At 39.6% G+C, this 12,004-nt stretch overlaps 1 protein-coding gene across 1 annotated transcript; it reads left to right on the forward strand.

Annotated features, from left to right (window-relative positions):
* The first annotated feature begins 186 nt into the window (after nucleotides 1–186).
* On the forward strand, nucleotides 187–11,886 carry LOC106096367 (myotubularin-related protein 13). The gene is made up of 9 exons (XM_013264074.2): nucleotides 187–1,102; nucleotides 1,195–1,295; nucleotides 1,382–1,976; nucleotides 2,053–3,802; nucleotides 3,860–6,132; nucleotides 6,201–7,098; nucleotides 7,364–7,488; nucleotides 7,552–7,634; nucleotides 11,679–11,886. Exons 1-9 carry the CDS (start codon nucleotides 1,048–1,050, stop codon nucleotides 11,769–11,771), a joined length of 5,973 nt encoding a protein of 1,990 aa, XP_013119528.1. The 5' UTR covers nucleotides 187–1,047; the 3' UTR covers nucleotides 11,772–11,886.
* The last annotated feature ends 118 nt before the right edge of the window (nucleotides 11,887–12,004 follow it).

A 12,004-nucleotide genomic window follows, 5' to 3' on the forward strand; every position in this document is an offset into this window, starting at 1 on the left:
TTGTGCACTTCACAAAAAAAATTGTACTCATCTGTTTGCATTATATTACCTCTTCGTTCTATCGTGGTACCAGCCAGAACGCACATGAGCCAATACGTAACGTATTCACGCAAACGAACACGTAACGTAAAGTATTCACGTATTTATACGTGCTATTCAATGTCCTCTTGGAAATTGATAATTGACAATTTGACATGTCATGGAGAAACAAAAACATAATTTTATTTTTACTGAATCTCGCGATAATTTGTTTACAGTAGAAAGTGAACTAGGGGCAGTTTTCAATTACATTTCATAAACAAACATTTGAAAAATCTCCAAGAATACAAAGTTTTTTTTTGGGGGCAAACGGCAAAATGGCCCCAACAAAATAAGCAACATACTAAAATCGGTATTTTTTTTACTAAGGTGTGGTTAGTATCAGTGAAGTATACAACAACAACAACTTACATTCTATGCGAATATTTGAAAGAAAGTACGCTTTCAGAAATAAGTAAAAATTATTAATTCACTAGTCGACAAATACACACGCAGCAATAAACAGAGAAGACGTAGAATAAAAGAGTTCTTAATCGAGAAACGTGAATAGAATAAATTAGCTGCTTGCCCGCCTGAACAAAAAAAAAAAGAAGCAACGGAACATCGAAGACCGAAGACGAAGACGTTTCTTTTATGCAAATGAACTCATTCTAAACAAAAACTCGAGAAAAAAATATATACATATATGACGATGATGAGGAGAGAAGATCTGTAGTATGGTTTATGACGGTGTTGTTGTAGTGTTAGTTTTATTACAAATGAATTTAATGGTGAATTGAAGCGATATTCTCTCAAAATTTCGCAACAAGCAGCGGAATCAATAGAAGAAAGTATTAATTTCAGGAATATCTCATCAAGACGAAGTCCCTTTTTTATTAGTTTCGGACTCTCCTCTTATTTGTTGCGTTAGCGCTGCCTCTTGCTTTTGCAAATAAACAAAACTATAATATACCGCGACGGCAGCAGAGAGCAAAAGACGATTGAAGGCAATGCAACAATTTGACAGTCATGTCACGACTTGCTGATTATTTCGTTATTGTGGGCTACGATAGTGAAAAAGATCGTAAGTGATGAATTCCCATATATGTTATTCCCTACAATATGTGGGGGGACTTTGATTCCTCTAATATGTGTGTGTATGTTTCCCATTTGCAGGAACTGCTACCGAAAATAGTCTACTAACATGTGGCAAGATTATACAACGGTTTCCCGAAAAAGATTGGACGGATACTCCCTTCATCGAGGGCATAGAATGGGTATAAGAACAGAATTATGTTTTTTTTTTCATTCTTATCTACGCTTAGCATTGTTTTTGTGCTCATTTTGGTTTCACGTTTTGTAGTTTTGTCAACCGCTTGGCTGGAATTTATCATATGAAAAACAAGAACCGAAATTTTTTACATCCGTTCTTACCGATATTGATGCCAACAAACATTACTGTGCCTGCCTTAGTTTCCATGAGACCTTAGCCATAACACTTAACAAAAAAGTGGTCGACGAAGAAGATGAAACCATATCGAATACTTCAAAATATCCCAACTCTTCGCCATTGAATAGCTCGAATTTGACAAATAATGGAGTTGGCGGTAGTGGGGGAGTTGCGGGTGGCATACCCGCACCGACTCCCTCCTCATCGCTTATATCACATCATAGTGTAATGTATGCTCCCAAGTGTTTGGTATTAATCTCAAGACTGGATTGTGCAGAGACATTTAAAAATTGTTTGGGCACCATATACACAGTTTACATTGAGAATTTGCCGTATGCCTTGGAGACATTAATTGGTAATATATTGGGTTGTATACAAGTACCACCGGCTGGAGGGCCACAAGTGCGTTTCTCAATAGGCGCCAGTGATAAGCAATCCTTGCAACCACCTCAATCGTCTTCATTGCCCATAACAGGAACATCGGTGAATTTTTTGTTCAAACAATTGGGTAAGTGTAGGATTTTGTTTTTTTGTCAATAGACATATGTAAATATAAACGCCACTTATTTTTCGTTCTCTTCTAGGCATTAAAAACGTTCTCATCTTGTTGTGTGCTGTTATGACTGAAAACAAAATATTGTTCCATTCAAAAAGTTATTCCCACCTTACGGATAGTTGTAAAGCCCTTGTGGCTCTCATGTATCCTTTTCGTTATACTCATGTGTACATTCCCATCTTGCCTGCACCACTCACTGAGGTCTTGTCCACACCAACACCATTCATAATGGGTATACATAGTTCGCTTCAAGCTGAAATTACCGAGCTGTTAGATGTTATTGTTGTGGATTTGGATGGTGGCTTGGTTACCATACCGCCAACTTTAACTCCGCCTGTACCGGTGTTGCCTTCGCCATTGTGGGAGCAAATTCAAGAATTGCTGACAATGATATTATTTCCAAATTTATCGCAGGCAGATCTAGCGTTTCCCTCACAGGAAAAGCCCACCAACTATCCGAAAACTGAAGGCGTTATTGACAAAGAGCTGAGGGCTATTTTCATGCGATTGTTTGCTCAACTATTACAGGGATACCGTTCATGTCTGACGCTAATACGCATACACCCAAAGCCAGTGATTACATTCCACAAGGCTGGGTTTCTGGGAGCCCGTGATCTGATTGAGAGTGAATTTCTTTTCCGTGTTCTGGACAGTATGTTCTTTACCACATTTGTCAATGAGCGCGGCCCACCCTGGAGGCCTTCCGATGCCTGGGACGAGTTGTATAGCACAATGAATGAATTGTTGAAATCGGAGGCGAACAACAAAAGTTTATTGCAAATTCACATTGCGGAGTTGGGCAAAGTTTTGTATGAAAATGAAAATCCCAGCCAGCAAACGTATGTGCAGAAGGTATTGAGGCCACCTGAGGGAGCATCACATCGCATACATCAGCCGGCATTTCCAAGAATCAACTCTGACAAAGTGGAATTAATTATCAATGATGGTATACGCAAAAACTGTCTGCAACCCCGCTTAACATCACAACGCAATCAAAATCGCACCATACCCATGGGACCTCGTTTGCCGGAAGTTTTGGATGTTAGACCTAATCTACTAAATTCTGCCCGTCGTTTGGAGGTCTTGAAGACGTGTGTTGCCTACATTTTTGATAACAAAATTGCAGATGCCCGTAAACTGGTGCCCGCTGTAACGCGAACTCTTAAACATCGCGATGCCCGCCTGATATTTTGCCGCGAGTTAAACGGTTACGTGCATGGCAACAAGGCAGTGTTGGACCACCAACAGTTCGATTTGGTGATTAAATTTATGAACAAAACTCTGCAGAACTCCACTGGCATTGATGAGTACACCGTTGCTGCTGCTTTACTTCCTATGTCCACGATCTTTTGTCGTAAACTTTCCACCGGGATCATGCAATTTGCCTATACTTGCATTCAAGACCATAGTATATGGAAAAATCTACAGTTCTGGGAGTCCACCTTCTATCAGGATGTCCAAATGCACATAAAAGCTTTGTATATGCAACATCGTCGGGCCAATGAACGCAACAAGGAATCGAATTGTGTCTTGGATGATGTGCCGCTGGAAGAGCCCACTGCTTTGGAGATAACAGCAGAGCAAATGCGAAAATCACCTGCCATTGAAGAGGAGAAGAAAAAGGAATTAGCACAATCGGAAGAGTCTACGCTGTATAGTCAGGCCATACACTATTCCAATCGAATGGTATCGCTGCTTATACCGCCAGATGTCAACGCTGTGGGACAGAAGCCAAAGCAAACGTTTCGTTTCGATGACAATCAAAGTGTATCCAATAGGTGAGTGGCATGAGTTAGATAAGGTTCAGGAACAATTTTTACCCTTTTTGATTTCAGCATCATGGGTTCGTTGAGCGAGCATTCAGATGAGGGTTTCGAAGAAAATGATGCCTCGGAGGTGGGCATTGCAGTGGGCAAGATTGTTTCCCGTTTCATTGATCGGGTCTGCACCGAAGGTGGTGTTACTTCGGATCATATACGCAACCTCCACGATATGGTTCCCGGTGTTGTTCATATGCACATTGAATCGCTGGAATCTGTTTATTTGGAATCCAAACGTCATCCACATGTTCAAAAGCCTAAAATTCAAACGCCTTGCCTTTTACCGGGGGAAGAAATTGTTACAGAACATTTGAGATGCTACCTAATGGCGGATGGGCGAGAAGAAGACACCCAGACTCTAATACCAGCGGAAGGAGCACTGTTCCTTACAAACTATCGCATTATATTCAAAGGCAATCCCTGTGATCCCTTGGCTTGCGAACAAACAATAATTCGAGCCTTCCCCATTTCGTCATTGTTAAAGGAAAAGAAAATCTCCGTTTTGTATTTGGCTCATTTGGATCAGACAATGCCCGAAGGTTTACAGCTGAGATCGAGTACCTTTCAGCTTATGAAAGTCGCATTCGATTCCGAGGTTACGCCCGAAATGATAGAAAATTTCCGCAAGACTCTGAACAAGGCTCGGCATCCCATCGATGAATTTGAACACTTTGCCTTCCAATCATATGGCACTATTATCCATGGCACAGTTCCTCTCAAGGCTAAGGAAAAATACTCAACCCTAAAGGGTTTCGCCAAGAAAACCCTAATGAGGACCGCCAAAAAGGCAGGTCTTAAGCAAAAGTTTACGACTACAACCAAACGAAAACTGGTTACATCCGCCGTGGATTTTGATTCTATGGTTGCCTCGGTGGATGCCCTAGAGACACATTCCCAAAATGATGAACTGGAAGACGATGAATTTGAATCTAATAATGAAACATTACCACGAATTGCCACCGCCAAGGATGTAGAACGCATGCGTGAGAGAAATTATGTCCGGGATTGGAAGCGTTTGGGATTTGAAGATGCTCATAGTGGCTATCGCATAACAGCAGTTAACTCCAACTACAGTATGTGTCGCTCATATCCGGCCTTGTTTGTGGCTCCTATACAAGTCCACGACGCCGCCTTAACCCATTTGGGTCGCTGCTATAAAAGCCAACGCATACCGGTGCCCACTTGGCGGCATCGCAATGGTGCCATGCTCATAAGGGGGGCTTTGCCACACAGTAAATCGGTTATTGGCATGCTTAAGAACTCCACCACAGGCTCGAATAATATGTCAAATGATGTGGCCAACTACCATGAGCAGGATAAGTATTTTATGGCATTGATAAATACCATGCCCAAACCCAATATAGGTTTGGCACAATACAATCTCTCTGGCATAAATCTATCAATGAATTCACTACTTTTGAATACATCCGCTGTGGATGATTTACACTACCTAAACACCTCCTTGACGCCCGAGGTGAGTAGGAAAAATAAATCGGGTTTGTCGGCTCACGATGGCAAACAAAAAAGTGGCACCATCAAAAATTCCTCTGCAGTCTCCAATAGTGCGGCAGCATATAGGAAAATTCGTTTATACGTTTTGGGCGAAAAATCGCAAACCAAGTCCAGTGTCAATGCCGATTTGGGGGCAGAATTTATACCCGTGGACTATCCCGACATCAGGCACTCGCGCATTGCATTTAAAAAGTTGATGAGGGCCTGTTTGCCTTCCAACAACACTAATGAAGCGGACCAAACCTTTGCCAAAAATATCGAGCAATCCGATTGGTTGCATCAAATATCCTCACTCTTGCAACTGGCCGGGGCCGTTGTGGATCTCATTGATTTACAAGAGGCTAGTGTTATGCTTTCGCTGGAAGATGGCTGGGATATTACAGCTCAAATATCGGCGCTAGCTCAGCTTTGTTTGGATCCTTACTATCGCACAATCGATGGCTTCCGGGTGCTGGTGGAAAAGGAGTGGATTGCCTTTGGTCATCGCTTTGCCCATCGCAGTCATTTGAAACCTTCCCACAACAGTTCGAACATAGCGTTTGCGCCCACGTTCTTGCAGTTTCTGGATGGTGTCTACCAGATACAGAGACAATTTCCTATGGCTTTTGAGTTCAATGAGTTCTACATACGATTTTTGGCCTATCACACCGTATCGTGCCGCTTTAGGACCTTTTTGTTCGACTGTGAGGTGGAACGGTTCGATATGGGTATCACATCTGTGGAGGATAAAAGAGGCTCCTTGTCGGCCAACAAACATTTGCTGAGCAATAACAAATGTAAGTACGATTGTTGGGTCTCCAACTTCTATTGTATTTATGAATTTTTGATAAATTTTTTGTGTTAGGTAACAATGGGTCCGATGACGAGTCTGGGGTCTATCCAATCGATATGCGCAACAAAACTTTGGTGAATTTTAATCGCATTGGCCACTCGATATTCGATTATATCGAGAGGCAGCATTTGAAATCTCAAATATTCTACAATTTCATCTACTATCAGCACGATGATGTGCTAAGGCCGCAAAGTTGCGAAGCCGCTTTGGATTTGTGGCCTTATTATACCAACGAAGAGCTAGCTCAAGGACCACCCTACGATCTAGAAGTAACAAGTGCCGATGACGAATTAGATTTGTCCGAATTGAAGGGCAAACGCATAGTGATATCCGCTGGCTATGACAATATTGAGAAATCTGATCCCAATGCATTCGTCTGTTTGCTGAGTGAAGTGAAACAGGCTGAAACCGAAAGAGGCCATTTGCCACAAAAGTGGCAACAAGTTTGGACGAGCTTAGAAGTTCCACATGTGGAGAGAATCGAACGTAAATCATCGTTGAGCAGTATATTCTATCATGGCAAATTGCAACATAAACGCTCCACCCTAGAGATTATAATGAAGGGAAGACTCTCCGGCTATCAGGACAAATTCTTTCATCCCCATCGTTTTGAAAAGCATCCATACACCACGCCGACTAACTGTAATCATTGCACAAAACTACTTTGGGGTCCTGTGGGCTACCGCTGCATGGACTGCGGTAATTCTTATCACGAACGTTGCACTGAATCATCGCTGAAGAATTGCACAAAATACAAGGCCGTCGAGGGTGTGGTGCCACCCAATGTGAATATATCACAGGGAGATACGGCGAGTATAGCATCAAGTGCTGCCACAACTGCACGAACCTCAAGTCATCATTTCTATAATCAGTTTAGTAGTAATGTTGCTGAAAATCGAACGCACGAAGGGTAAGTCTAATTTCAAAAGTTCATGGTGGTGTATAATCAAAGGTTGGATTGGAGCAACAATCAAAGGTTGTTGCGGACGAAAAGATGAAGCTTTTACGCATCAAATAATTCATATGGAAAATTCGTCTGCGGGTTTGGCCTAAAAAGTTTCTTCTTGATTTTTTTCGCATAATAATAGAAAAACATTGCATTTTTTATTTTAATTTAAAAGAAATTTATAGAATTTTTTTATTGTTATTTTTTTTTAATTTTCAATTATTTGTAGCCATCTCTATAAACGTGGTGCCTTGTTGAAGAACTGGAAACAGCGTTGGTTCGTTTTGGATTCAATAAAACATCAATTGCGTTATTATGACTCAGTGGAAGATTCAACTTGTAAAGGAGTTATAGGTAAGCTCTTATTATTCAAATCCTGAGCCAAACTTTTAAAACATTGTGGTAATACATTTTCAGATTTAGCCGAAGTTCAGTCCGTAACAGCCGCACAACCTACGCAAATTGGCACAAAACGTGTAGATGAAAAAGGATTTTTCGATGTAAGTATACGGCAGAAAAATCGGGATTTTTCTTTTAAAAAGGTCAAAAAAGGTATTATATTGGAAAAGGGCTACAAACAATTTTACGCCATTTACCCCCATTTTCAAAAACATTTTTATGGCTATGCCCTGTCATTCAAAGCATGAGAGTAGTGCAAATACCGAATGGTGAGTTTCACCAGAATCATTAAAATATGAGGATATTAAGTCACTCCTTGTTAATAGTAAAAAGAAGAAATTTGACGATAGTATCCAATTCAGGAAAATCGCCCAAAATTATGACGAATCAATAGCTGATTTCTCACTCCGACAGAAACAAATAGAAGTTTATTGTGAGTATGACGAATTCCTGGATAGAATGTCAATTGAACAACTTCTTTATGGCATGAGGGATTGCGATACATGTGACGAAATAATTAATGGGAAGCCAAAAACATTTGCAGCAGCCTATGACATCGCACAAACTATAAAATTGGCCCACTGTTCGACCGCAGAGATAGTAAAGGCGGAATCAAGCGATTGTGCGGAAAAAAATCATAAGATGCAATCCTCTTTCAGGTTCTCCAAGTCTAAGGGCAGGCCGAAGTTTTCCGAAGAACAACAGCAATGGCTAGGCGAATGTGTCTAGGGTGCAGAGAGCAACATCCAAGAAGTGATTGTAAATTCAAGCGGTCGGAACGCTTTCGGTGCCATAAAAAGTTTGATATCATCCACGATAGCGCTTACCATTCACAGTTAAGTTACGATTCGCATCATCCTTAAAGAAGTACGGTTCAATGAGGCCACCAGCCCATAAACCGTACCAAACTTTGACTTTTTCTGGGTGTATTTGTAGCTCTTACAATGCTTCTGGCTGATCTTCACACCAAAATCGACATTTCTGTTTATTTACGTACCCATTGAGCCAAAAATGAGCTTCGTCGTTGAACACAATTTTTCGATAAAAAGGTAGATTTTCGGCCAACTTTCCAAAAGCCCATTCACTTCTTCCCACACCTGGTTCTTTTTTAAAGGTTTTTATTTCGTCAACAATTGCAACATACCATTTGGCGGCATTTTTCAATTCAGAAATTTCTTTATATCTTTCCGGTATTCTTTGATAAAGCGTTTTGTTCGAATCCAGTGATGTAGTGCAAAAGTTTGGTAGGTAATCTTCGTTATACCATTTGGCAGCTTCTTTCAATCCAGAAATTTCTTTATAACTATCCGGTATACTTTTTTATAAACTTTTGTTTCGAATTCAGTTATGTGGTTCAGAAGTAGGTAATCTTCCTTCTCTAGTGCTATGGCGAGCAGAGTCTTGAGACAATGCTTCTTCAGTCAAAGCTGTATCATTTTTTAAAGTTTCACTTTCATCATGGAACTCATCATTTGACATCATTGAGGCACTTTCATCAATGGGATGGAAATCCAACAGACTCAACAGACTCATTTGTGGCTAACTTTTGCACTTTTGCAATTAAAGAATTTTTGGTTTTACAACGAAAGGAAGGTCCTTTCAGCGTAGACGAAGCTGCCAAAAGGTTCACAATAAACAAAGTTAATTAAGTTCAACAAAACCACGTTTATGGCTAACGTTTGATATGTTGAAGCAAAAAATTACACGGTTACAAAAAAAGCAAAACTTCGTGATAAAAGTATTTTGTTTGTCCGAAAAATTTCCCAAACACTTTATTTTTTTGCGTGTATAGGCGCGAAAAGTAAAATCTAGGTGATCGGTTAATATGGGAGTTATATTAGGTTATGAACGATTTGCATTATACTAGGCATTGAAATTGGAAGTTATTACAAAATTTCAGCCGATTTGGAGAAGTATTCCACACTGTAAAGGTTCAAGAAGTAAGATATGACTAATGGTTAGGCTTGGTTGGATGGTAAGCGACTAGCATTATCATAAAGCTTGCAGCTCGAAGAGCTTAGGTCCATTGTGTTCGCCCTAGAGGATTGTAGAAGAGAAAACGAAGGTGAAGAAACTCGCTGATATGAGCAACGTCTCCTCGCTGTGGGAATATTTGTATAACCTCCACCACAGGAGGGGGATATACTAATTTCGTTATTCCGTTTGTAACACCACGAAATATTCGTCGATCTAGCCATTTCCGTCCGTCTGTCAAAAGCACGCTAACTTTCGAAGGAGTAAAGCTAGTCGCTTGAAATTTTGCACAAATACTTCTTATCAGGGTAGGTCGGTTGCGTTTGTAAATGGGCCATATCGGTCCATGTTTTGATATCGTTGTCATATAAACCGATCTTGGATCTTGACTTCTTGAGCCACTAGATTTTGCTGTCTAGAACTGCGGTATGTATGGTTTAAATCGGTCAATAACCTGATATAGCGCCATATAAACCGATCTTGGATCTTGATTTCTTGAGCCACTAGAGGGCGTAATACTTATCCGATTTGGCTGAAATTGTACATGAAGTGTTTTGTTATGACTTCCAAAATGTGTGCTAAGTATGGTTAAAATCGGTACATAAGCTGATATAGCTGCCAATAAAACCGATATTGGATTTTGAATTTTTCAGCCACTAGAGGGTGCAATTCTCATACGATTTGGCTGAAATTTAGCATGAAGACTTTTGTTATGACTTCCAACAACTGTGCCTAGTACGGTTTAAATCGGTACAATTATACTAAGTATGGTTCAAATCGGTCCATAACCTGATATAGCTGCCAATAAAACCAATCTTTGATCTTGACTTCTTCAGCCACTAGAATGCGTAATTCTCATCCGATTTGGTTGAAATTATGCACGAAGTTTTTTGTTATGACTACCAACAACTCTGCTAAGTATGGTTCAAATAGGTCCATAGGTTGATATAGCTGCCAATAAAACCGATCTTGGATCTTGACTTCTTCAGCCACTCGGGGGCGCAATTCTCATCTGATTTGGTTGAAATTAACCCGATATAGCTGCCCTATAAACCGATATTGGATCTTGATTTCTTGAGCCACTAGAGGGCGCAATTCTCGTCCAATTAGGCTCAAATTGTACATGAAGTGTTTTGTTGTGACTTCCAACAACTGTGCTAAGTATGGTTCAAATCGGTCCATAAGCTGATATAGCTGCCAATAAAACCGATATTGGATCTTGACTTTTTCAGCCACTAGAGGGCGCAATTCTCATCTGATTTGGTTGAAATTGTGCATGAAGTGCTTTGTTATAACTTTCAAAAGCTGTGTTAAGTATGGTTAAAATCGGTCCATAACCTGCTGCCAATAAAACCGATGTGGGATCTTGATTTCTTGAATCACTAGATTTGGCTGAAATTGTGCATGAAGTGTTCTGTTTTCCAAAAACTGTGCTAAGTATGGTTCAAATCGGTATAAATCTGGGATCTTGACTCCTTCAGCCTCAAGAGTGTCCGATTTGGCTAAAATTTTGTACAACGGCATCTCCCAACCTACAACATATGTGTCCGATATGGTCTGAATCGATCTATAGCCTGCTACTGCTCTCATATAAACCGATCTCCCGATTATCTTTCTTGAGCTCCAACAAGGTGTAATTCTTATCCGAATGGACTGAAATATTACCCAATGACTTCTACTCTGGTCTTCAAAATTCAATTCATTTATGGTTCGAATCGGACTATAACTTGATATAGCTCCAATAGCATAATAATTATTATCAATTTTTCTTTATTTGCCTAAAAAAGAGATGCTGGACAAATGCGACAAATTCGATCCATTGCGGAGGGTATATAAGATTCGGCCCGGCTGATCTTAGCACGCTCTTACTTGTTTTTCACTTATTTCTATAGAAAATATCGTCAAAATTTTACTTTGAGGTATGGGCAATTTCTCTGAAATTTGACAAAACTTTCACAAAACTTTATGAAGCTTTAAAATAGGTTTCTTAGACAGTTCTATAAAGAAAATATGTCAAATAAACCTATTTCAAATCTACATTAAATTTTATGAATAAGGCCGTCATAGTTTTAAAGTTATTTTTTGATATTGCTTTTTTTTGGCATTGAAGTATTTTTTTTACAAATTGTTAATTAACCATTGTTTCTCTCTTTTTCTTACTACAACAAAAGTTGAAAACTTCGAGGCGCACCTATAATCTATATGCCATGAATGCGAATGTGGCCCAGGAGTGGATTGAGAAAATCCAAGCTTGCTTACAATAGAGATTTACAAACAAAAATTCTTTAAAAGAACAAAAACTGAAATAAGGTATAAATGTCTAGTAAAAAATATTTAGCCAAGTATTTATCCGAATCATACAAAAGAAAAACAAAAATTCGTTGACTTTTCTTTAGTTTTTCCTTTTTGTTTTTTTTTTCTTTTTTAAGGAAATATTAAAATTGTTTTGCCTCCACAAAGTTTTGTATATAATTTTGAAACAAAAAAAAATTGGAAC

This window comes from Stomoxys calcitrans, chromosome 2 (genome assembly GCF_963082655.1).
Source record: "Stomoxys calcitrans chromosome 2, idStoCalc2.1, whole genome shotgun sequence".
Lineage (NCBI taxonomy): Eukaryota > Metazoa > Arthropoda > Insecta > Diptera > Muscidae > Stomoxys > Stomoxys calcitrans.

Coding starts and splice junctions, on each gene's coding strand:
- LOC106096367 (XM_013264074.2), top strand. CDS start 1,048: ATGTCACGACTTGCTGATTATTTCGTTATTGTGGGCTACGATAGTGAA. Junction 3,803..3,859: donor AATCAAAGTGTATCCAATAG/GTGAGTGGCATG, acceptor TTTTGATTTCAG/CATCATGGGTTCGTTGAGCG. Junction 7,489..7,551: donor AACTTGTAAAGGAGTTATAG/GTAAGCTCTTAT, acceptor ATACATTTTCAG/ATTTAGCCGAAGTTCAGTCC.